Source organism: Xiphophorus couchianus, chromosome 23 (genome assembly GCF_001444195.1).
Source record: "Xiphophorus couchianus chromosome 23, X_couchianus-1.0, whole genome shotgun sequence".
NCBI lineage: Eukaryota > Metazoa > Chordata > Actinopteri > Cyprinodontiformes > Poeciliidae > Xiphophorus > Xiphophorus couchianus.
This window is the reverse complement of record NC_040250.1, coordinates 232,373-258,197: the sequence shown is the minus strand read 5'-3', so window position 1 is coordinate 258,197 and position 25,825 is coordinate 232,373. Positions and strand designations below refer to the sequence as shown.

The 25,825-nt window shown below is 49.5% G+C and overlaps 1 protein-coding gene across 4 annotated transcripts; it reads left to right on the top strand.

The window, feature by feature from the left end:
* Positions 1–1,625: 1,625 nt before the first annotated feature.
* On the top strand, positions 1,626–25,825 carry arap3 (ArfGAP with RhoGAP domain, ankyrin repeat and PH domain 3). Of its 4 annotated transcripts, none has more exons than XM_028009625.1 (36): positions 1,626–1,986; positions 9,473–9,635; positions 9,706–10,530; positions 10,748–10,788; positions 10,878–10,957; positions 11,035–11,102; positions 11,425–11,649; positions 12,005–12,118; positions 12,243–12,312; positions 12,537–12,657; positions 13,655–13,839; positions 13,926–14,032; positions 14,122–14,321; positions 14,519–14,604; positions 14,686–14,868; positions 15,022–15,148; positions 15,695–15,799; positions 15,894–16,050; positions 16,150–16,252; positions 16,389–16,587; positions 16,660–16,723; positions 16,812–16,975; positions 17,044–17,256; positions 18,782–18,887; positions 18,965–19,112; positions 19,195–19,263; positions 19,749–19,823; positions 19,889–20,006; positions 21,050–21,175; positions 21,244–21,380; positions 21,453–21,535; positions 23,555–23,590; positions 23,669–23,732; positions 23,802–23,939; positions 24,034–24,072; positions 25,094–25,825. In XM_028009625.1, the coding sequence occupies exons 2-36, from the start codon at positions 9,541–9,543 to the stop codon at positions 25,556–25,558; spliced, it is 5,136 nt and encodes a 1,711-aa protein (XP_027865426.1). In that variant the 5' UTR covers positions 1,626–1,986; positions 9,473–9,540; the 3' UTR covers positions 25,559–25,825. The 4 variants fall into 4 exon arrangements, with proteins under 4 accessions (XP_027865426.1, XP_027865427.1, XP_027865428.1 ...); XM_028009626.1 differs by having other exon boundaries at positions 9,445–9,635; XM_028009627.1 differs by lacking the exon at positions 19,749–19,823.

The window sequence follows — 25,825 nt, the reverse complement described above, 5'->3', positions numbered from 1 at the left end:
GAGTTCACTTTTTTATTCATAAAAATGTAAGATCAATGTTTAGCTTATATATAAATTCTCAAGCCCAAGCTTTTATTTTGAAAGTCCTGTCTGCAAGTGTATATTATGTATGTTAGCTAAATTTAGCTGACTATTCAACTATTCAACAGTTTGAAACTGTGACATTCATAAACGAATGAACAATGTGAAAATATGACTTTGAAACATGAACTCAGTTCTTTTCTCTCTTCTAAAATGCTAAATAATCCAGATTATTGCTGTTAATCTGTGACTGTAGCTCATCAGCAGCCGCTTGTTTCTGCAGGAACTTCAGGATTTGCCTGGCCTGCAGCGCCCTCTGGTGGACACCTGCCAGAAGAAAACTAGCAGAAGACCAAGATGAGGAAAAAAGCTTTAGTTTAAAATGTCAATTTTAATCAGTTGAACATCTAAAAACTGATAACTTTGAAAGGTTTCTGTCTTTCCTGATCATAGAGGTAAATCCGGAGCCAATGAGTTCTGGTTCTGGGATTACGGACTGAACAGGGCCTGGCGAGTCCACATGACTCAGAGCTGATAAAACCGTTTAGGTCCAGAAAGATGAACAACATCTAAAGCTCCATCCTTTAACCAACAGGAAGTGACCTAATGCCCAGCAGGAAATGATTACAGGCTTAATGTGTTGAATAAAAGAGGTTAAGAACCGAGCCTTGGAGAATCCCACATGCAGCCTCTGTTTGCTCAGATTCAGGACTCAAGTCCAACCTAACTGTTCGGTTCGGTTGCCTTTAGGTAAATGTGTGTCTGTGTTCACTGACTGCAGCAGTCTTAGCTCCGCTCTTCATCAGAAACACATTTACAGCAAAAACATCAATAAAAAAGCTTATAAAAAGTAAAGAATTAAATCTAAATAATGAGAATATTTGGTTGTTAAATTTCTCTGAGAATCAACAGATTAAACCCGGTGATGTTTGTTCAGAGGATCTGGTTCAACATGAGCTGTAGGAACAGCAGGGTGTCCACAGGGTGGCGCTGTGGGGAACCAGTTCTACCGGTAGAGCTGTGAGAATCCAAGATGATGATGAGCAGCAAGAGCTGCTCCTCCTGCCCTGAGGAGGAAAACTCCATGTGATCGTTTCCTCCGTCAGCCGCTGAGGAATGCCGCTTATTGTCTCAGCCGCTTCCTGTTTCCTGTCTGCTGGGCCAGGAGGAAACTCCACCACCATCAGCTTCTCACCGCTGAGGACAGGACGCCGCATCCTGCAGGACTTCCTCTGCACCGGGCAGCTCAGAAACAAGCATCTGCAGCTGACCAGCTGGGAGGCAGATGACCGTCTGCTAGGACCAATTCAGATGGACAGGTTACATTAGGTCCAAACCAGGTCCAAACCAGGTCCAAACCAGGTTACACCATGTGCGAACCAGGTCCAAACCAGGTTAAACCAGGTTACACCAGGTCCAAACCAGGTTACATTTATAACTAATTAATATTCACATAATTAGCTGATCAAAAGTGTTTCTGTTCATTTTTCTGAGATTTCAGTCTGATTTGAACTGGGCAATAAAAAATGAAAATCATATTCTCATTTTAACATTAAACAATAATTTAAGGTCAAATTTAAATATCTTTCTATTTACTTTTATTTTAATTTATTTTATTTCATGTCTTATGACCCGGTGAAGCTATAAGCTGATATTCTGCTCCCTGCTCAGATAAATCTGATAACTGGTCTGAGTCTTACATCTGATTTATCTCAACCGGAAGCGATGCGCAGATTGGCGCCTCTTATTGTGAAAGAGACCGGAAGCTGCAGCCGTTTAACATTGCCGGTAGCTGTTTTCCTCCGGTCAGAGCGGAGCTTCTCCTCCCAGAGTTCCCAGTCCGACCCAGCCCGACTCCGGGCTTTACTGGCGGATTTACCGGACCCGACACCAGCAGCGAACCTCAGAGCCGGACCAGAACCAGGAACCGGACTGGACCGGATCACAGAGCAGACCGGATCAGAGGTGAGAAAGTTAGAACCAGTTTACTGAGACTGGGAGGGAGACAGCGGACCGAACCGGTTCTGGTTCTGAACACATGGGGGCAAAGCAGGGTCCAGGTTCAGTCAGAACCAGAACCAGAGCAGGTTCCAGGTCCAATCGGAACCAGAACCAGAGCAGGTAAAACCCAGATCCTGACAGGTCCGGTTCTGGAAGTCTGGAGCTTGTTGGGCTGAACGGTCCGCTGAGAACACCTGGACAGGTGAGGGCGTGGTCTCGGGTTCTGACTGCAGGTCCAGTTCTGGTTTCTGAGCCCAGATCAGTCAGAACTCCTTCAGGTGTGAGAGGAAGAAGAAGATGATGAAGAGTCAACAGGTGAACTCTGGGTTCAGGTGTTGGAATCAAACGTCCTTTACTGATTGGCTGTTGATCCGTCCTGCAGCAGTCTGTGTCGCAGCGAGTCTGGAGAAGCCTCTGACCAAAGACAGGCTGAGGGAGACGTTTTTCTGAAGAATCCTTCTATGCATCGTCACTTCCAGAGGTTCCACAGTCAGAACCAAACAGAACCAGAACCAGCCTTCTTTATCAGGTTGTTGAGCCTGTTCAGGTTCTGGTTCTGGTTCTGCTCTCAGCAGACTGATAGAGCATCTGCAGCGTCTCGTCTCGTCTGGTTCTGTGGGTTTACTCCAGAATCTGTTGAGGTTCTGATGAGCTCCATCTCTCCTGAAGAGAACCTTCCAGGTCCTCCATTCGGGTCAGTCTGTGGTTCTGATCCAGGATCTGGGATCTATTTGTTGGATTAGTTCTGGAAGCTGCAAGTCCAACTTAACTGACTGGAAGGACTGGAGCAGAACCAGAACCAAAACCTCCAGACTGCTTCCATCACCGGATCAATGGTCCGATCGGCCAATCAGATCAGCAGAACCGCCGATCACATGACTCAACTGGAGGCCGATGGAGGAACCGGACCCAGCAGCTCCAGAACCAGAGGAACCAGTCTGCAGCCGGGCTGTTCTGGCCCAGTCCTCCCAGTCCTCCCAGTCCTCCCAGTGTGTGTCTCCAGTCGGTCAGGAACAATCGGCGCTCTGTTCTCGGTGGAACAGCGTCTCCGTTGTTCTGTCCTCTGAGCCTCGCTGGAGCTCCAGCAGAAGCCACAACCAGTTCACTGCTCCCAGTACTCCCAGTACTCCCAGTATATATATATATATATATATATATATATATATATATATATATATACCCGGAGCCCCACACCTGGACATCTCTAAGAGGGCGGAGTCAGAGAAACACCTGGAGGTGAGGAGGTTCTGAAACGGTTCTGTAGACCGGCTGGTTGTGGATCCAGAAGGTTCTGCCGTTCCGGGTCAGAGGCCTCAGAACCGGACCAGCCGGCTCTGATCAGGACTGGACTTTTCCAGGAATCCTGGGAATTCAGACGGTGATAACTCTGCGGTTCTGATCCGATTGGGGTTTCCTGCGTAGAGGACGTCCTGACCCTGCCCGGCCCGGCCCGGATGCATCCTGCGTTTGGTTCTGCTGCAGATTTACGGATCCCAGATAAGCAGCGGGGGCCGGAATGCTGTTCCTGAAGCGGGCCGGATCAAGCCAGGCCGGGTTCGTCTCTCAGAACCGACTGGACCCTTTGTGGATTCACACCCTAACCCAACAACTAGTCGCCTCCGCCCATCCCAGAGGATGAACTTTGACCTTCTCATTAGAGGGTTTTCCAGCCTGTTGACGTCAGGCTGCAGCATCTTAACGCGATCTCAGTCTGGACTTTGACTAGGCCACTGAACTACCTTCATATGTAGAGCTGCTGGTGTTTTGGATCTGCTGCAGAGTACAGAATCACCTTCAAGGTACCATCGGTTCTGGAAAGTTGTCCTGGTTCTGGTTCTACAGCCAAGCAGGGAGGAAAACCCTAATCAATGTCAGTCCACGCTTCCTGCAGGCTGTTATGGGGTCAAAGGTCAATGTTTCGGTACCTTAAGCCCAGATCACACTACCCTGATTTTCCCCTTAAGACAATCTCAGGACATTAGCCGTTCCAAGATTGTCTCTCGCGATAACCGACCATCCTGCCTGTGGTGCTGCCGCTCCGATCCAACATGTTGGCAGGTTTTCCCTGACTGGGAGCGTTAACGCAGCCTGCTGAATGAGACAGGTAGCCAATCAGAACGGTGACGTGAGAACGGAGGGGAATCCCAAACATGGCGCAGCCGAGAGTCCGAGACATCAGAGATGATATGTGGAAACATCATGAATGTTTATTCAGCATTTCGTACAGAAATGACCAGCAGAGGAACTGGAGGGAAACTGGTAGAGCAGTTGATGAACCCGCTAACTTTTCATCATTAACGTGACATAAAGGTTATAAAGAGAAGGTTGTTCATCCAGTCAGGACTTTACGTCATGAATCCACATGCACTGCAGGTAGTAAAACTTTGATTAATGCTGGTTTTAAAACTAGTTAACTGGACTTGTAGCCATTATTTTGTGCCCATTGTTCTCAATGTAATTTTAAACATTAACATGGCAAATACTAATTAACTGATGAAGGTTAAAGAAACGACAAAACAGAAAACAATCTAAACACATAAATGGTGACGTTGGAAAAACAAACTCACCTCCACATCACAGTGCAGCAAATTTTCTTTTTGTTACATCTTTTAAAATAAGCTCACAAACTATCTGTTGCTTCTACTAAACCGTGTTGGTTTACTCTAAATTCACGCCTGTTTGGGGTTTTACGGGACTTCCTGTCTGGAATCTGAATGTCGGTGAGAGAAATCAGTTCATGTGGTGTGTTGCTCTTGCCTTGTGGCTGGACACACGGCCGGTCCGACCCGGTCCGACCCGATACACCTGCGGTTTATTGTCTGCTAGTGTCTCAGGTTCGGAAAATTCTAAAATCGTGTGGTGTGAACTGGGCTGTAGTCTGTGTTGTTTTGGCAGCTGTTTACGTTCCACCCTCAGTGGCTGCCGATGATGCATGTGATGTCATCAGCTCTGTTGTTGCTAGGATACAGACACAACACTCCAACGCATTTGTGGCAATATCTGGTGATTTTAATCAGGCCTCTCAACTTTTCACCAGTTTGTCGGCTGCTCCACCAGAGAAAACAATGCTAAGGATGCTAACGTCTCCAAACCAAAACCTCCTCTGGGGAGATGGGACCATGATCTGGTTCCTTTCTGCTCTGAATATGAATCTCTGGTGAAGAGGCGACCTGCTGGGAAGATGGCTGCTATGAAATGGTGACAGGGAGCTGAAGAGGCCCGGCAGGCTGGTTTGAAGCAACTGATTGGATCGCTCTCTGCCAGCCTCGTGGAGATGATATCAGTGCTGTGATTTCAGTGACTGACAATATAAACTGTGTGGAGGATCAGATTGACCTTTGGCCCTTTGTCTGTATTTGGAGTTTCAGTCCATCAATCTGAATTTCGAACCTTGGTTCTGATCCGATCCTTCCCGTCTTCCAGCTGCGTTTGGATCTGGAAGTTGGATGGGAGTGGCGTATCCTCCCGCTGTATTTCCTCGTTCTGCGGCTCTCACCAACTTCCTGCCTCACTTCTTGAGTATTCTCACCAACACGGCACTCCAGCTGCTCTTGGGTTCGACCCGGAGCCTGGACTGGGTCAGAACCTGGCAGTAAAAGTTGTGTGTCTGGGCCTGAAGTGGCGCTGACTCAGCCCGTCCTGTGAGCGTCTGACTAACAGGGAGAGAAGCTGCTACAGACTTCCTCTACTCCTCTTTTAGACCACAACCTCCTGTCCGCTGCCAGGGTTCTGCTCCAGTTCTGCCAGGCCAGACGGGTCAGATGTGGGGCTCTGAGCCTGGGTTTGGTTCTAGCTGAGCCCATTGACCCGGTACTGGGAGAAGGAACCAGTGTCTGGAATGATCCACATGCTGAAAACCACTTCCTGTTCACCTATGCTGGTGAGTTTCTGAGAAACCGGCAAAGGTCCGGGTTCTGGCTGACCTGGATCTGTGTTCTGGCCCGGTTCTGGCTGGTCTGGGATCGGAGCAGCTGCTGCGGTCTGGATGAAGGAAAGGTTGAGAGGAGGAAGTGGCAGTGACTCACTTCCTGCTGGGCTTTGTCTTCTTGCTGGACGCAGCCGACCTCGCTCTGCGGATATTTTTGTTCTCATTGTTCTCAGGATCTCTTTTCTGCTGTTGCTCTCGGGTCCTCTGACCCAGAAGGTTCTGATGCAGGAGCAGGTTCTAGGTCAGAACCTGCTGATGGAGAGCTGAACTGGTTCTGATCAGGCAGAGATTCTACAGTTTTGGGCCGAGACGTTTCCTCTTTACAGACTCGGACCTGCAGCGAGACCTGGTTCTGACTAAAACTGTCTATGGATCCGTTGCATGTTTTTGTTTACATCTGGACATTTTGTGAATGCGCACAAAGCCGAGGGCGAAGAGACGATTCTTTTACAATCCGGTTGACTAAGAGAAAGCTGGAGATGTTGGTATGATTAATTCAGTGCAGAATTAATTCCCTTCGCCACAGCAAAGGGAAAAATAAACCACTCGACTTCGCTGGTATTCTAACTTTTTCTTGCTCTTTGTGTTGGCTACGCTATACGCAGACCCGTTGCCATGGCAACTGACTGATAACAGCTGTACTAGTTTCAAGATTCCCCACCAAAAACACTCAAACATTTTCAACACAAAGAACAGAAAATTCAGTCCGTTTTCAGTTTCAATGTTTATTTTGTAATTATTACTGAGAGATCGCTGCGCTAGATTAGCCACCGCTACTATTAGCGGATCCGGCAGTGGTTGATTAGCTCATTTAAACACCTGATTATCTGTCAGAGTTGGTGTTAAATCACATATTTTTATTTTTACTGAACTGTAACTGAATTCTGCAGCACATGCACATGTTAAGGATGTCACAGGTGAGCTAGCATAACTGACCTACTTCCCTCTCCCTTGCTATTTTTTTAAACTTCTTCCTCACCTTGTTATCTATTTATATTGTAACAAAGCCCTGTTACCTATTTTCTTTTATATATCGGACGCATAAATATTCAACGTGTTGTAATGACAACTGAACAGCTAAAACTGATGCCAGCAGCTTTTTGCCCTTCAGCAGGAAGGGATCTACTGCGTGACGCCACACTTTTCAGATCTCTGGTTGCATAAATGATTTTCCTTTCACTACAAAGTTCTGCTTAACCTCTTATCAGTCGGTCAGAAAAACCCAACAGAACTTGACCTGAGTGCACTCTGGTACCAGTGGTGCTGAGCCCGATGGACCTGCAGGAAGCTGGAGGTTCTGCTAAGTTCTGCTAGGCTCATGTGGAAATAGGCGGATAGGGGAGTCTGAAACTAATCACAAAATCACAACCATTTACAATTCCAAACCCCTTTTGCTGCTATATTACTGAATAAATGATACTAATATATTAATAAATATTAAAATATTTACAGTTTTTACATTTGTAGATTTTAATCTGGTCTTCAGGATCTGATTAGTGTTTTTCTATCCGTGCATCTTTCCAGAGTTTCTCTGATTATTCATGGAGCTTCTTCAGGAATTTGGACTGTGGACGCTGACATTAGCTTTAGCTACATCTTAGCATCCAGATGCTGTATATAGGCTGATATCGGCCTATCAACCTTCTGATAAGTTATCAGAAAATGATTAACTTCAGACATTTAAAGCATTTGCTTCTGATAGGCTAACACCCAGTGATGTCAGTATCGAAACCACTTTGCGTTACTATTTTCTGTTGTAATTTAATTTGATTTCCTCTATGAATCTTGATTAGCGACCGCCGTTTCCGTGCGACAGTATCCGCAGCGACACAAACAAACGATGGAGAGAGATGCACATTTTGTTGCTGGAAAAACAGGAACTATTTTGAGTTTCTGTCGCCAAGTCCGATTATTATAAGCACCTTTGGGCTTGTTTTTTCTAAAGTCGCTTGCTAATTTAATGAGTCGCGGTTTTGGGCTTGGAAATAAGCAGACAGAAACCCCAGAATGTGTCCGACGTCCAGGTAGTTTTAGTCCGACTCTCCTTGTCCATCATTTCCCAGATGATCCGTCCCGCTGCATCTTTGTTAATGTCAAGTTAATATATAGCCTGTGAATGACGTCGCGCTTCGCTCCAGAAAACATGGAGACTAAGATGAGCAGCGCAATAAACGTGAGAACAGCCACGAATGATCGAGTCCGTAATGCTGTGCAACTAAACGCCATTATAATCATTAATATTAAGATAAGTGTCACAAATCTGTGCAGGAGCCATCTGAGTTGTGGAGTCGTGGGAGGTTCGCTGCGCTGCGACAGCAAACACAGGGCCGTAACGCAGAACCTGGAGGCTGGGGCAGGGAGGGGGGAAATCAAATCCTACTTAGTTTTCCAGATAATAGTGCAACACAGAAAAACAGGCTAAAATGACTAAAGTTGTTTTGTACTGTTGTAACCGTTAAACAGGCTCCCCTTCAGTTCAACCTTAGAAATGGAGACATTGTTGATGTTACTGTTATGAAATAACTTGAAACTAAATATTGGCAAAGCTCAACGTCATTTTCACAGCGTTGTTGTTAGCAGCTGCTGAAAGTAACTAAAAAAGTTACTTTTAGTGTAACTGAGTTACTTTCCAAATCAAGTAATCAGTAATCCAAGTTACTTTTTCAAGGAGTAATCAGTAATCCGATTAAAGTTACTTTTCAAAGTAACTGTGCCATCACTGGTAACACACAACAGCCTTTTCCAGCATCCAATCAGATCAATTGAAGTAGAAATTAACGAGAGAAGCCGCTTCCATCCAGCTGTTATCTGTGCATCAGATTTACAGTCGTACCAGAAACATGCAAACACAAAGGTTCCATCTCAGGACGACTGGATAGAAAAAAACGAAAAACGACAATTAAATCGTTGAAGGTGCTAAAATCTATTAAATTAATTAATTCAATTTAATGGTTAAAGAAGTTCTACAGAACAAAGTGACAGAAGGTTCTGCCTCAGCCGGGTCCAATCCGGCCTGTCTGTCTCTGAGCAATCACATCCTACAGCCCACACACACACACACAAACACACACCCTCGCAGGATGCAGGGAGTGCCCCTGAGGATGTAGCTCTGAGCTGCAGGGCGGGTCGCTAACAAAGGAAGACCTGTGCCTGTGTTGGTTCTGGTTCTGGTGAGGAACTGGGCCGCTCCTGGAGCTGGAATGTCCTGAGGTCATGTTACTTCCTGTTGGGTGGAATGTTTTAGGGTTCAGACCCTGCTCTTGCTCCACAGAGGTCAAAGGTCGGCTGTGTCTGGAGTTTCTGTGACCGACCAAAACAAATGTTAGAAGAACTGGGAAAAAATCTGAAAAGTGTGGTGTGCTTTTAAAATCCAGTCTCTTTACTCTGAATGAAATTCACTGCAACAAAATGACTTCAGGATCCTCCAAAACCAGAACCTAGGTCCAGATGTTCTGGTTCTGGTCTGAGATTTTCCTGTTGGTTCTGGTTCCCAGGGTAACGGGTTGGTTCTGTCTCCCTCAGATGAGCAGCTGCCGTCCGGCCCGGCTGTAGGTCCGTGATGGCCGCAGAGCTTCCTGCTGGCGGAGGAGATGAAGCCCGGTCCAGACTCCATGCTGGTCACCATGGCAACGCTGGACGGAAGCTCAGCGGTTGAAACCTTCCTGGCCTCCATCCACCTGGACAGGTGAGGCCGCCGCCATGTGGCATCCTTTGACCCTTAGACACCGTGTGACCTTCAGCGCGACTCCCTGCAGGTACCTGGACACCTTCCGCCGAGCTGGCCTGCTATTGGCCAGAGACTGCGTCCACTTGGACCATGACGCTCTGGTCAGTCTGGGCGTAGCCGCCACGGGACACAGGAAGAGGATCCTGCGCCTGGTCAGCCTCATCCAGCGGAGGGAGGCCCAACGAGCCAATCAGAGCGCAGGTCTCCCATGTGACCCGTCGCAGGGAGGAAGCATCGCCACGTCGCGCCGCCGAGCGCTCGCACCAGGAAGTGCAGCCAGCCTGGACCACAGGAACGGCCCGGCCATGAAACCCGTCCCCAAACCCAGAACCGTCTTCAACCGCCGCAGGACGGCGCCGGTCCAATTCAGCACTGCACCGGACGTGGCGGCGCCAGCGGACCGGAGGCTTTCCCAGGAATCCATCTGCTTCACCGTCCTGGAAGGTCTGACCTCACAGGCCACGCCCACAGATGGCCGCAGACCCAGACAGGTGGGCAGAACCCGGCCCGGCCGCAGCCTCTCTCTGTCCGACGCAGCTGGGTCGGTACCGCCCGTCCCGCCAAGGTTGAGCCGGGGCCCCGCCGCCTCCCTGACTCCGCCCCCCTCCTCCGCAGAGAGGCAACCGCTATCGTCTCTTCCGGGCTTACCAGGAGGTTTGGACGGTACCAGAATCTCTGGGTCGTCGGGTTCTCCCGGAGGGGGGAGCATGGAGATGGTCTCCAACGAGATCTACTGGGGCACCAATCCCAGCTCTGCTGCCCCCAGTGGAGGGAGGAGTTACTGCAGCCAACAGGCAGCTCCGCCGACACCGCCCAGAAATCCGGACCGGAACCAGAACTTGGACAGGAACAGGTGGGTCTCCAGGATCCATGCTTGTTACATGAGGGTGTTGGTGAGGTCAGACACTGACGTTGGACGTGGCTGAGGTTGGAATATTTGACCAAATGCTTAAACATGATTTTTATTTTCATCATTTTGACGTTTGAACAGCAACAAAGTTTTAAAACAAAAACATTCATGGAGGCAAAGAAACAACTGTAGTAACAACAGTGATTATTTGGGTTTTCAGTGGCAGCACTTTGAGCAACAACTCCTCAGGATCCGCCAGAGGTCAGTCTGGGTTCTGGTGGTTCTGGTACTTTTGGATCAGAGCAAAACCAGAACCTGACCCAGTCCAATCTTTGTCTTCTGACTTCCAGCCTCCACAGACGACCCAGAGGAGATTAGTCCGTACTGCGAGGCTGTTTTCCAGAACCGGAGGTCGCCGACCGCCTCTGAGGTGAGACACCAAGCCCCGCCCCCGCCCCGCCCCCGCCCCCGCCTCACCGTGTGCTGACCGACCGGTTTATTCTGCAGAGCGACCGGAGCCGATCCGACGGCACAGAAGCCCGGGCAGAGGAGGGGAGAGCCGCTGAGGATCATGGGTAAAGCTGAACAAACCAGAACCAGGAACAGGTTCTGCTGGACCACCAGAACTGGGAATGTTTGGGATTTAGCTCCTTTCAGTCAGTCAGAGAATTGGGTCATCTGCAGGGATTCCTAATCCAGGTCCAGTTTACCAGAACCTTCTCAGAACCACAGCCCTAAAGTTCTCCAGTCAGCAGGTCCGTCTTTCCTCCAGATCAGGACTGAATAAACCGGGTCCATTTATCAGATCAGGTTCTGAACCAGAGAGAAGCCGGGATTATGGTTCTGAATACTGATCCGGGTCAGAACCAGATCACCCAACTCTGTTTCCACCTCCAGGAGCCACAAGTTCTCCTGGACGGAGCGGCTGTCGCAGGCGTTTCTCTCCGGAGACGCTCCGGGTTTCAGCGCCGTGGGCGAAGCTCCGCCCCCTCTCCACTGCTCCTCCTTCCCCCCCGAGGCGGACGACGACCTCACCATCTCGCCCTACGCCAGCTACGCCTCCCTGACCGAGAGAGCCCCGCCCATCATCAGCGGCTGCCTGGACAAACTGTCGCCACAGGGGTGCGTTTGATTTATACAAAGGGACAACTGGGAGGTGCTTCATACATAACATGTGTCCAGATTTGATCCGAAACCAAAATAATTCATCTGGAGTAAATATTGGCACACTTTACGGCCATCTTGAATTTTTCATTAGCTAGCGTTCTTACTGAAAATGTGCCATATAGATAAAATAACTTTACCAAAGCTTGTGTCCGCACGCGAAAGGTTTCGCTGAAATATTACATTTTCTGAACTCTTTCTGTAATCGTCTCCATGCCAACACAGAGGCGCGTTTGATTTCCATACCTGCTCAAACTGGGCTTTGTTTTTCTCACCTGGCTTCACAGGTTTCTGTGTGTGTGTGTGTGTTCAGGGGTCGGAGGTCATCGGTGGGTGTTGTGCTGCGTCTCCTCCTCTTTGCTCCTCCCTGTGTCTCCTCCTGCCTGTGGAGCTGCCTCTCCTCTTCCTCCTCTTCCTCCTCTGCTGGGTGTGTCTGTCCTCTTCAGGCTGAGGGCGGGGCGGGGCGGGGTGGGTGCGCTGCGTTTGAATCGGAACCAGAGGTCGTGTCGGGTTTGGGTCGGCCTGTTAATCCAGATGTTTCTTTGTTTCAGGAATTATGTTTTCCAGAAACGTTTTGTGAAGTTTGACGGGAAAAATCTGATGTACTTCGGCAGTGAGAAGGTAGGAATCCCTGTCCGGTTCAGATCAACATCACCGGGTCAAACCGGGTCATTTTGGGTCGGTCTGACCAAAGGAGGAACACAGAACCCTTCCAGAAAATAAAATATAACAAATAAGTCAACAGACAAAAAGAAGAACCGTTTGGTTCAGGAAATCTCCTGCCATCAGCTCTCCAGCTGCTTCAGGTGTTTGACCTTTGACTTCTCCCCTCTGTGTTCTTTCAGGATGTTTACCCTAAAGGAGTGATCCCATTGGCTGCCATCCAGATGGCCCGCCCAGCCAAAGACAACAAGTTTGAGATCGTGACGAGTCACCGGATCTTCGTGTTTCGGACCGAAAACGAAAGTGAGACTCGCAGACAGGAAGTTAATGATTCTGCTTCCTGCTGAAGGTCCATTTACAGCCACAAGTTTTCATACACCTTGTCCGGTTTAAACTGACATAATTGATCTAAATCTATCCATGAGTCATGTTTCCATCCGACTGTCAGGCAACTTTGGTGGAAACTTTTAAAAGTTTCTAAAAAGAACAAAAAGGTGAACTTGTGGTGTTTCCGTCTGCTGGTTACAGAGCGTGATGTCATCCGATGCTACTACTTCCTGTAAGTAGAGGCTGCTAGCTAGCATAGTTTCCACTGTGGTTCCTCTATTAAGGTGGTGACCAACCAGTAGATGGCAGCATTCGCTTCGTCATACTTTTCCTGAAAATGTGTTTCCACCTCACCTTTAGTGAATTAATAGTTCTTATGTGATGTCACACATCCAGGAACTTAATAGCTGACAGCCATCTTGGTAGGTATCCATAGCTGTCATGACAGTTGCTATTAAGTTGCTATGGAAACAGGAAATAAGCCACATTCTGTGTCTCATACAGGTCCATCCTGAAGCATTTTGTTAATTTCTCTTCATTAGTTAAGAGAGTCGATGTATTTTCTTTTTGTTGGTCTGGAGGCCATGATTCAGGTGCGCTCTGAGTTTGCCTACCAAGATGGTGGATCACAATGGCGTGAATCACTTCCACTTAGTGGGAGCTATCTATAAATCTATCCATCTATGTGTGGATAAATATGTATATATAAAATTTATATGGTGAAAAAAACCTGAAACGAGTTTTGTTTTCAAAATGTTTCACTTTCAAACATGGTGGTGGCAGCATGATGCTGTGGGGGTGCTCTACACGGTGAACGTTTTAAAAGAACTGTCCAAATGAATCATAAGAACCAAATTCAGACTGAAACAAAAACCGAACCGTTTGGGGGCGGAGTTTAAAAACCTAAGAGCTCAGTTCCTTCCTGTTTCTGCTGTTGCCATGGTGACGACTGCTTCCTGCTGTGCCATGGCAGCACTTAGGCGGCGTTGGGTGGCCACCCTGCAGGAACACGTCCGGGACCACCAGGTGTTTGGGCGGCGCCGCTTCGGACCCGGATCACACTGCCAGAAACACGGCGCCTTGGAGCTCAAAGGAACCAAGTCCAGAGTTTACGCCGCCATCAACACCGACCAGATCTGGCTCCACAAGAGCGAGCAGGTGAGCCGACCCGCCGGCAGGTGAGGAAGGGGTCAAAGGTGACAGGAATTGACACAGTGGTGTTCTGGTCCGGTCTCTGTCCGCAGTGCTTCAGGAATGGGATCGGCATCACCGTCATCGAGGCCCGCGGAGCGACGATCCGGGACGGGAAACACCGGAGCTTCGACCTCATCACGCCGTATAAAACCTTCAGGTAGGCCCTGCCCCTCCAGGTAGATCCCCTCCCCAGGTGAGGTTCTGGTGACCCAGTTCACATCAGGCCCTTTCTCCCTCTCTCTCCAGCTTCACGGCCGAGTCGGACCGCGACAAGCGGGACTGGATGGAGGCGCTGCAGGAAGCCATCGCCGAGACGCTGTCGGACTACGAGGTCGCCGAGAAGATCTGGTCCAACCGGTCCAACCGGACCTGCGCCGACTGCAAGGCCCAGAACCCGGACTGGGCCTCCATCAACCTGTGTGTGGTCATCTGTAAGAACTGTGCAGGTAGGCCCAGTAGAGCAACTTCTGGGTCAGAATCGATCTGACGGTCAGTAGCCGGTCCAGAGTATCCGGCGGTTACTACTCCTGTTTTAGGGTCAAAGGTCACGTTATGGAAAAACATGGAAGTCTTTGTCAAGGTCTTTGAAGATAGAAAGACGTACTGTGTGTGTGTGTGTGTGTGTGTGTGTGTGTGTGTGCAGGGCAGCATAGAGGTCTGGGGACGATGGTCTCTAAGGTCCAGAGTCTGAAACTCGACACCAGCGTCTGGAGCAACGAGATTGTTCAGGTGAGCCTCCATCATCCGTCCAGGTGGGGTTGCAGGTTCTGATCCGCTGGAGGAAGTTCTGACGGGGTGTGTGTGTGTCAGCTGTTCATCATGCTGGGGAACGACCGGGCCAATGACTTCTGGGCGGCGCGCCTCCCTGTGTCCGAGGAGCTGGACCGTGACGCATCGCCTGAGCAGCGGCGGGATTTCATCACTCAGAAGTACAGAGAGGGCCGGTTCCGCCGGGTCCACCCGGCGTTCAGCAGCCAGGAGGAGCTGCTGAAGGTCAGCCTGGAGGGGTTTCCCTGTTACATCTGCAGGGAGGCTGCTTCATTATCAGACTGATGAGCTTTAACATGTTTCTGGGTTTGTGACCCGCTCAGCTGGCAGCCGTTTGTCCCACGGCAGTGAACGCCTCGTTCTCCGTGTGTCCCGCAGGTCCTCTGCTCCGCCGTCTCTGAGCAGACGCTCCTGAAAACCGTCACTCAGATTTTCTTGGAGGCGGCCCGGCTCGCTGGCGACCCGGACGACCTCCAGCAGCGGCGGCAGCAGCTGAGCCCTGCAGGTGAGGCTCCTGGTGCCATGAGGTCGGTCAGAGCAGAACCGCTCGTTAAAATCAAGAGGAAACTTTAAAACTGATTACAGAAGATCTTAAAAATCAGTCACAGGATGCAAACAAAACATTTTTAAACTCAACAAATAAACAGTTAATGATGGTTACTAATGTTACTGACCATTACTAAAACTTACTGATGGTTACTACCGGTTACCAACAATTAATGAAGGTTACTGACAAACAGTTACAAACAGTTCCTAATGTTTACTAGCGGTTCCTGATGGTAGCTAGCGGTTACTAAGTTACCAGAGGTTATAAACTTGCAGCACCAGCTGCTCAGTAGATGTGGTTTAGCCTGTCTGACCGTTGGGACCGATCCTCCTGAAGGAGTTGGTCAGACACAGAGAATTTAGCTCTCCAACCCACTGACTGCAGGGCGCCCCCTAACTGCAGCAGGGAGCGTCACACCATGGAGAGGCTGCGTGGCTCTGGTCCAATCAGGGACCGGACGATGGAACAGGAAATAACTGAACGGCCGTCTGGCTCTGGTTGCAGATCCCAGCGTGTACGATGAGATCATGCAGCCCGTCCTTCACTCCGGCTTCCTCTACAAGGCGTCTTCGCTCAGCAGGGGGACGCTGTCCAGGAAAACCCGGGAAGGTCGGACAACTCCTGAAGAACGAACCGCCAAGCGACCAGACCGGTCTGGGCCGTGTTCTGCTGCGGCAACAAACCCAATCTGTTCTCCTTTCAGACTTCCAGAAGTTCTGGTGCTCCGTGGACCGGTCCCTGGTTCTGTACGAGTCGGACCACTCGGCCGAACCGTGCCTGCAGATCGACGCGAAGGACATTGTGTGTCTGGGAGTCGGCCGACCCGATTCCGCCAGCAACAACAATGGCTTCATCGACAGGTCGGTGCTCAGCTCCACGCCGCCCCCTGCAGGGCTCCGTCTGAACACAACGGTTCTGCTTGGTCTGATCCCGACGGTTCTACTCGGTCCATCCTGCAGGTTCCGCTACACCTTTGAGTTGTACGTGGCGTCGGAGAAGCTGTTCCTGTTCGGGTTAGAGACGGCCGACGAGCTGCACAGCTGGACCAAAGCCATCGGACAGGTCTGACCCGCCTCACGTCTTGGTTTTGGTTCTGTTCGGATCCACAGAAACCAGAACAAACGTATCTGATCAGATCCTGTAAGTCTGTGAGAAAAATAAGGAGAATAAGTGGATTCTGTTCCGCTGTGGTCGGCAGGCCGCCACACCGCTCAGCTGTCACTGCCTGCTGACCCGGGAGTTTGAGCGTGTCGGGCTGCTGCGGTACCGGGCCATGTTGGACCCGCAGCAGTGGAAAGAGGCCTACTTCGTCCTGCAGAAGTCCAACCTGTTCGTCTGTCCCCGGACCGACGGCGCAGCCGAGGACATCGTCAACCTGAACCGGCTGCAGGAACTGAGTCAGTGTCCCGGTCCGGGTCCTGGTCCGGGTTCTGGTTCTAGTGGTTTCAGTGTCTGTGTTTGTGTTGAAGGTATCACCTCGGAGAGTGAGAATCAGGAGAAGAAAGACATCCTGGTTCTGGTGGAGAAGGGAAGGTGAGACAAGGTGCAATCCGGCTCCACCATGTCTTACCGGTTCTGTTCAGGTTCTGTTCGGGTTCATCTCCAGTTCTGTTCTGGTCAGGACTCTACACCTGCAGGGTGTGTGTCGCTCCGACTTCTCGCTGTGGCTCTTGGACATCCGGCAGGCGGCAGGCGGGAAAGGGAACGCGCTGCGGGAGCAGCAGATGAGCCGCAACGACATTCCCATCATTGTGGACAGCTGCATCGCCTTCATCACGCAGTACGGTGAGTAGAACCGCTCCGGACCCGGCCGGCTACAGAACCTCTCGGCTCACGGTTCTGGTTCCCTGCAGGTCTGGGCCATGAAGGGATCTACAGGAAGAACGGAGCCAAATCCAGGATCCGGCTGCTGATGGACGAGTTCCGGAAAGACGCCCGGAACGTCAAACTGCGGATCGGCGACCACTTCATTGAAGATGTGACGGACGTTCTGAAGAGGTTCTTCAGAGAGATCGACGACCCGATCTTCATGGCCGAGCTGCACCCGCTGTGGCAGGAGGCAGCCAGTGAGTCCGGCTCGTGCAGAACACTCCTCTAGGGGGCGCCGATTGTAAACAGCTGAAAAGTTACCGGGTTTATCAACTGCAGTAGCAATTTGGCTCCAACTCCTCCTCTTGTCATTTCTATATTCTTTGCATGTTGAATAAACATTAATGTTGTTTCCACATATCATCTCCAATGTCCGCTGGACTTCGGGTTGCGCCGTGTCAGCTGTTTGGGATTCCCCTCTGTAATTTCCCTCAGAAAACACGGAGGAGAATCCCTGCTTTCTGATTGGCTACCTGTCACATTCAACATGCTGCATTAAGATCCCAGTCGGGGAAAACCCCTGATTTATATCGGAGCGGCAACGACGATCTACCATAACACACCACACAATCTTAGAAAGACCAACGTTTTAAGATTGTTATAAGGGGAAAAATAGGAGCAAAAAATCATGTAGTGTGAATTATTGCATCAGGTAGTCGATGTGCCCATCTTCTCTATTTACATCTAATTATTACTGAAGGGCAACATAATATACAGACTTCATAATCTGCACTCTTTTGGTTGAATGCAGTATTTATTTCCACTTTGGCTTTATGTTGTTTAGTTTTTATCAAGTACATTTTTTGTTAATGGAGACTGAGAATCCATTTTGTTTTTGGTTGTTTTGTTTATTTTGTTTATCAGCTCCAGTGTTAAATATTCTTTTGAAAATAAAGTGTATTTATCTTTGGCAGGAAATCACATCATTATTACATCATTTCCATTAAATCAGTGTAAAAACGTCTTCAAACAATATTATCGTTTATCGCAATAATTTTTGAGACAATTAATCACTCAGCAAAATTTGTTATCGTGACAGGCCTATTTATTCATTTATAAACATCACAGTTTGAGTATAAATATTTAATTAGCAAGTTAAATATTTAGCTAGCAAGCTAACTAAATATTTAATTAGGATGCTACATATTTAGCCTGCAAACTATTTTCCAAACTAAACATTTAATTTTTCACTAAATATTTAGTTCCCAAATGTTTAGATGTTAGCCATATTGAAACGTAACATCCGTCTTCAGTTGTAACTGGGGGTAATCAGAGTTTCCAGTGGAAAATCACATTTTGCAGGGCGTTTTAGTTCATTTTTCCCAATTTTTTCCAAAGTACAATTTGAAAACAACTACTAAACTTGCCAAATATTTAGCTTGCTAGCTAGCCTGCTGAATAAATATTTAGCTTGCTAGCTAGCCTGCTGAATAAATATTTAGCTTGCTAGCTAGCCTGCTGAATAAATATTTAGCTTGCTAGCTAGCCTGCTGAATAAATATTTAGCTTGCTAGCTGAATGTATAATTTCCAAACAAGTTGCCAATTAAATGTTTAGTTCTGAATTAAATATTTAGCTTGCTAACTAGCTAAATATGAAGCTAGCGTGCTAGAGGATTCTGGTTTGGGTTCAACTTTAATGAAGTTGTTACCATGGAAACAGAACCAGAACCTGACTGTTTGGAGCAGTGAATCCTGATCAACAGTCTTGTTTCCCGTTCAGAACTTCCTCAGAAGCGTTCCCGGTTGGACCGCTACAAGGAGATCATCCGGAGCCTTCCTCGGGTCAACCGGACCACTCTGGCCGCTCTCATCAGCCATCTTTACAGGTCAGGGTCTTCACCATCATCAGCAGCTTTGGCGGGAGGGAGCAGTTCTCGGTTCTGACCCATCTCGTCTTCATCAGGGTCCAGAAGTGCGCCGACCTGAATCAGATGTGCACCAAGAACCTGTCGCTGCTGTTCGCTCCCAGCTTGTTTCAGACCGACGGGAAGGGCGAGCACGAGGTGAAGATTGTGGAGGATCTGATCGACAACTACCTGGACGTATTCGAGGTGGATCGACCCGCAGGAGAACCCGAGGGGAACCCGGTGGTTCTGATTTAGGAGAACCTGCTGACCTGTGGTTCTGTTTCAGATCGACGAGGATCATCAGACTCAGATTGAACTGGAAATCAGCCTCATCACCAGCTGGAAGGACACTCAGGTCAGCTCTCACACACGCGCACGCACGCACGCGCACACACGCGTGCGCGCACGCACGCGCGCGCGCAGGCACACACACACACACACAGGCGAGAAGAACCTGGGAGTTTCCTCACAGCGTTCAAGTTTTGGTCCAACTATGAGAATAAAGTCAAAATATTAGAGTTAAAATGCAGAAAAATTAAGAGGAAAATTTAGTTTCAAGGAGAAAAAGGTTGCTGCAGTCATCAGGATCTGACGAGAGCAGCTCTTCCTCCTAAGCAGACTCGGTAATTTGATGCTGATGTGTTTTTCCTACCTGGAAAACCAGAGACGAAGCTGTAAAAACAAGATGGCCGCCCTGGCCGTGTTGACATCACAAGGTCACATTGATGGAAGAAAAAAAAAAATCCAGATTTTCCAAAAATTAAATCTTGGAAAACCAAACATTTGCTGTCTTTATGTGTGGGTTCTGCTGGGTCGGTTCTGATCCGGTTCTGTCTGTAGCTCTCTCAGGCGGGCGACCTCATTATCGAAGTCTACCTGGAGATGAAGATCCCCGACTGCTGCGTCACTCTGAAGGTAGCTCCAGCCCTCCGCCCTCCTCAGTGCTGCCAAATATGACGGTGTGACCTTTGACCCCGCAGGTGTCGCCCACCATGTGTGCGGAGGAGCTGACCAATCAGGTTCTGTACATGAGGAACGTCCCGGCCGGAGAGAGGGACGTCTGGATGACCTTCGAGGCCATCGAGGACGGCCAGCTGGGTAAGAGAGCCCGCTTCTACTGGTTCTGACCCACTTCAACCGGTTCTGACCCAGTTCTGATCAGTTCTTTACTTACCAAGAATGCAAGTTGTTGATTTTGGAGTTAATCTTTGCTGCCAGGTTCGACCGTATTTCCATAACATGAAGGGTTTCATTTTTCATATCATCAGTCGGCTTTTGACAAAAACCTTTCTGCAAAAATGTCAACGCTTTCTTTCCAAAAGACGTTTTAGCCAAAAAATAAATAATAATAATCATTATAATAATCATCACCTTGGCAAAAAACCCTGTTATTTTAGGAAGACGACAATACACAAAATAAAATTTAAAAAATCACTAAGGGTGTGCCGTGGTGGCGTAGCGGCTAGCGCGACCCGTATTTGGAGGCCTTCAGTCCTCGTCGCGGGTTCGACTCCCGGACCCGACGACATTTGCCGCATGTCTTCCCCGTCAGCCTGCTGTCATATAAGGGGCACTAGAGCCACAAAAATACCCCCTGGAGGGGTAAAGAAAAAATCACTAAATTGTAACATTATCTTGTGTCCGCTGTATTAAATACTGACTGAATAAAGACATGAAACTGTTTTTATAAAACATAACAGGTCGATGAATAGATAAAAAGAATGAAACATGTCAGCAGAGTAGTGTGGTCTCTCTTGAAGTATTAAAACTTTCCTCCATGATGTTCATGAACTCACCGCAGCCCTCTGAATCTACCGTTGCTGCCGCCATGTTCACATTACCGCCTTCGCAGCCCTTCAGTAGTTTCTGAGCCAGAAGCTGAATTCATGTCAAACTTCAGGAGTTTATATTTCTGAACGGAACCGCATAAGAGCATTTATCAACCCACACCGGACTCTGCTTCCCTAGTCTGGGATATCGCCGCCATCTTTGTTTCTGTCTCAGCGGCTCTGCTTCAGGATGACCAGCAACGCCCCCTGCTGGATGGAGGCCAAAGTACAACAAAACATCATAGGGACGTCATTAGTTAATCAAAAGGACCTAGTTTTGATCTAATGAACCCGGTTCTTCTCGTCCTCCAGAACGTCCGCTGCATCCCAAGGAGAAGGTTCTGGAACAGGCGCTGCAATGGTGCAAGATGGCCGACCCAAGCTCCGCCCACCTGCTAGTGAAGAGGGTTCCTATAGAAGGCCTGAACATCCTGACCTGTAGGTGGCGCACCTGGGTCCCCCTGTCTGTCTGTCTGGTATTAGCTCACCCCCCCTCCTCCCCCCAGCGTACAGGTGTGACGTCATGAAGGTGGGGCTGCTGCGCTGCAGGGAGGAGCCTCCCAAGCTGCTGCAGGGGAACCGCTTCCAGGAGAGAACCTTCCAGATCCGGAACCACAAGCTGCTGCTGCTCAAGGACCGGAGGGTAGGCAGAACCCCCAGGCCCGGTTCTGATCCAGTTTGGCTCGGTTCTGACCCGCTCTGCGTCTCCCTGCAGAGCATCAAGCCAGAGAAGGAGTGGCCCCTGAAGACCATGAGGATCTACATCGGGATCCGCCGCAAGCTGAAAGCTCCCAGCAGGTACCAGAACCAGAACCAGGAACAGAACCAGAACCAGGGACAGAACCAGAACCAGGGACAGGACCAGAACCAGGGACAGAACCAGAACCAGGAACAGGGACAGGACCAGAACCAGAACCAGGAACAGAACCAGAACCAGAAACAGGGACAGGACCAGAACCAGAACCAGAATCAGGAACAGGGACAGAACCAGAACCAGAACCAGGCACAGGGACAGGGACAGGGCCAGAACCAGAAACAGGGACAGGACCAGAACCAGGAACAGAACCAGAACCAGGGACAGGACCAGAACCAGGGACAGAACCAGAACCAGGAACAGGGACAGGACCAGAACCAGAACCAGGAACAGAACCAGAACCAGAACCAGAAACAGGGACAGGACCAGAACCAGAACCAGAATCAGGGACAGGGCCAGAACCAGAAACAGGGACAGGACCAGAACCAGAACCAGGGACAGGACCAGAACCAGAACCAGGAAAAGGGACAGGACCAGAACCAGAACCAGGAACAGGGACCGGACCAGAACCAGAACCAGGAACAGGGACAGGACCAGAACCAGAACCAGGAACAGGGACAGGACCAGAACCAGAACCAGGAACAGGGACAGGACCAGAACCAGAACCAGGAACAAGGACAGGCCAGAACAGGACCAGAACCAGAACCAGAAACAGGGACAGGACCAGAACCAGAACCAGAACCAGGGACAGGACCAGAACCAGAACCAGAACCAGAACCAGGGACAGGACCAGAACCAGAACCAGAACCAGGAACAGGGACAGAACCAGAACCAGGGACAGGACCAGAACAGGAACAAAACCAGAACCAGAACCAGAACCAGGAACAGGGACAGAACAAGAACCAGGGACAGGACCAGAACAGGAACAAAACCAGAACCAGAACCAGGAACAGGGACGGGACCAGAACCAGGAACAGGAACAAAACCAGAACCAGAACCAGAACCAGGAACAGGGACAGAACCAGAACCAGAACCAGAAACAGGGACAGGACCAGAACCAGAACCAGGAACAGGGACAGAACCAGAACCAGAACCAGGGACAGGACCAGAACCAGAACCAGAACCAGGAACAGGACCAGAACCAGAACCAGGAACAGGGACAGAACCAGAACCAGGAACAGGGACCGGACCAGAACCAGAACCAGGAACAGGGACAGGACCAGAACCAGAAACAGGGACAGGACCAGAACCAGAACCAGGGACAGGAACAGGAACAGGGACAGAACCAGAACCAGAACCAGGGACAGGACCAGAACAGGAACAAAACCAGAACCAGGAACAGAACCAGAACCAGAATCAGAAACAGGGACAGGACCAGAACCAGGAACAGGACCAGAACCAGGAACAGGGACAGGACCAGAACCAGGGACAGGACCAGAACCAGAACCAGGGACAGGACCAGAACCAGAACCAGGAACAGGGACGGGACCAGAACCAGAACCAGAACCAGGAACAGGGACAGAACCAGAACCAGGGACAGGACCAGAACCAGGAACAGGGACGGGACCAGAACCAGAACCAGAACCAGGAACAGGGACAGAACCAGAACCAGGGACAGGACCAGAACCAGAACCAGAACCAGGGACAGGGACAGGACCAGGACCAGGGACAGGACCAGAACCAGAACCAGAAACAGGAACAGGACCAGAACCAGAACCAGGGACAGGAACAGAACCAGGAACAGGAACAGGAACAGAACCAGGAACAGAACCAGAATCTGAAACGGAACCGCTCTGGTCCAAACCCAACTGTTCAAACCAGTCCAGTTCTGTTCTGATGGCTCAGAACCAAACTGGGTCCAGAACCGATTCTAATTGGACCTCATTGCGGTCAGAACCAATGACCCACTCAGATCTGGATCATTGGTTCCAGTGGAGGAACTGGACCTGGTTCTGCTGCAGCAGACGCTGAGCCGGGATCAGAGACCTGGTCTGGGTTCCGGTTCTGATCCGGTAACAGCAAGCTGCAGCAGAGCGTCTCCATGGTAACGTGTGTCTCTGCAGATGGGGCTTCACAGTGATGTCAGACAAGCACCAGCTGTAAGTATCACCAGAACTAGCCTGACCCGGTTCAGTCCTGCCCGGTTCTGTTCTGACCCGGTTTATTCCTCACTCTAGGTTCCTGTGCTGCAGCAGTGAGGCCGAGCTCTGGGACTGGGTCACCAGCTTCCTCCGGGCTCAGGTAAGTCTGCAGAACCGGAACCAGAACCGGCACTGGAGCCGCTCACCCGGGGTTCTGATCCTCTTCCAGAACGATGATCCGGGCCCGCCGGTTCTGCGGCGCCACTCCTCCTCCGACATCTCCAAGCAGAAGTTTGGCACCATGCCGCTGGTTCCGATCCGAGGAGACGAGAGCAACAGCAGCATGCTGTCAGCCAAGCAGACACTGGTGAGAGGCCGGGTCAGAACCGGGACCGGTCAGTACTGGACCGAGCCACCGGGTCAGGACTGAGATTCCGTTTCTTCTTCTTTTCTCCCTGCAGAGGAAGCTTCACGACCGAAGGACCCTGTCCATGTACTTCGTAAGTTTTCAGTCCTTCACTGGTTAAAACCGGTTTAAACTGGTTTAAACTGGTTCCTTACTGGTTTAAACTGGTTCCTTACTGGTTTAAACTGGTTCCTTACTGGTTTAAACTGGTTCCTTACTGGTTTAAACTGGTTCCTTACTGGTTTAAACTGGCTTAAACTGGTTCCTTACTGGTTTAAACTGGTTCCTTACTGGTTCAAACTGGTTCTTTACTGGTTTAAACTGGTTCTTTACTGGTTTAAACTGGCTTAAACTGGTTCCTTACTGGTTTAAACTGGTTCCTTACTGGTTCAAACTGGTTCTTTACTGGTTCCTTACTGGTTTAAACTGGTTCCTTACTGGTTCAAACTGGTTAAAACCGGTTTAAACTGGTTTAAACTGGTTCCTTACTGGTTTAAACTGGTTCCTTACTGGTTCAAACTGGTTCTTTACTGGTTCAAACTGGTTCTTTACTGGTTTAAACTGGTTCAAACTGGCTTAAACTGGTTCCTTACTGGTTTAAACTGGTTCAAACTGGCTTAAACTGGTTCTTTACTGGTCTGAGTCATTTCTAGAGGAGAAACCATGAAGCATCAGAGAGTAGACCTGGAACTGATCCATTAGTTCAGAACATTTTTTCAGTTTTATTAAAACCGGTTTAAACTCGGTTTTAATAAAAATAAGAAATTAAGTCAAAAATTAAGTCATCCATAATTATAAATGAAAAACTTAGAGTTTCTAAGACTTTTAATGCTTTTTTATATGTCCCCAAAGTTATTAGAAATTCTGTTTAAAGAATTTTATTTTTTAAATCAGTCAAAATTTAAAAAGTTAATATTTTGGAAAAACATCTCTGTAATTTCGAAAATTATTTTCTAGAATTTTAAACAGTTGAACAGTTATAATATTAAAAGATTTTTGAATTCAGAACAAAGCCCATCAGAACATTTTAGGATTTCAGTTTGTGAAGCTGTGCAGAACTGCCAGAGGGTTCGGTACCGTTAACCTGGGTGGGGTTTGGTTCTGTCTGTGTCCAGCCTATGAAGATCCAGCAGGACTCGTTCGGGGAGCGGGCCGAGTCTCCGGACCTTCCAGAACCGCTCTACGAGGAGGTGGGGGACTTTGGCCTACAGGTGCTGAAGTCTCTGGAGACCAGCTTCCGGTCCAGCCGCGTCGCAGAGACCCAGGAGGTTCCGGACCGGCATACCCGGCTGGTTCTGTCAGAGAGCGGGCGTCTGGACCACGTGGCCGCCGCCCCTGGGGTCCGCTCCGTCGGCAGCTCCCTGGAGACGCTGGAGCGGAGCGGCAGCAGCAGCGGGGCGGACTGCAGTTCCCTCGGCCCACCAGCAGAGGGCGGCGCAGGCTGCAGTTCCCTCGGCCCGCCAGCAGAGGGCGGCATGCGGCCCGGAGACTGCACGGCGTCCCAGGAGTTGCTGCTGCAGGAGCTGTCATCCGCCTTCATTAGGAGGAGCGAAGAAGAGGAGAAGCTGTATGACGTCTGAAGAAGGTCAGAACCTTCAGAGGAGCCAGAGCCATCAGAACCACCTGGTCTGGTTCTGCTCAAACGGACCCACCAGAACCAGGCTGGCAGAATAACGTCGTCATCATGTGACAGGATGATGGGGACAAACATCAGCTGTTCAACTGTTATGGGTTCTGTTTGGACTTTATGGGTCGGGTGGGTTCTGGTAGAACTGATGGACGGCTCCATGTTGTTACAGGTGTTGACGCTGCAGTTTATAACCTTTAATAAAAACAGCAGAAACGTC

Coding starts and splice junctions, on each gene's coding strand:
- arap3 (XM_028009625.1), top strand. CDS start 9,541: ATGAAGCCCGGTCCAGACTCCATGCTGGTCACCATGGCAACGCTGGAC. Junction 10,958..11,034: donor GGTCGCCGACCGCCTCTGAG/GTGAGACACCAA, acceptor TTTATTCTGCAG/AGCGACCGGAGCCGATCCGA. Junction 11,103..11,424: donor AGAGCCGCTGAGGATCATGG/GTAAAGCTGAAC, acceptor TTCCACCTCCAG/GAGCCACAAGTTCTCCTGGA.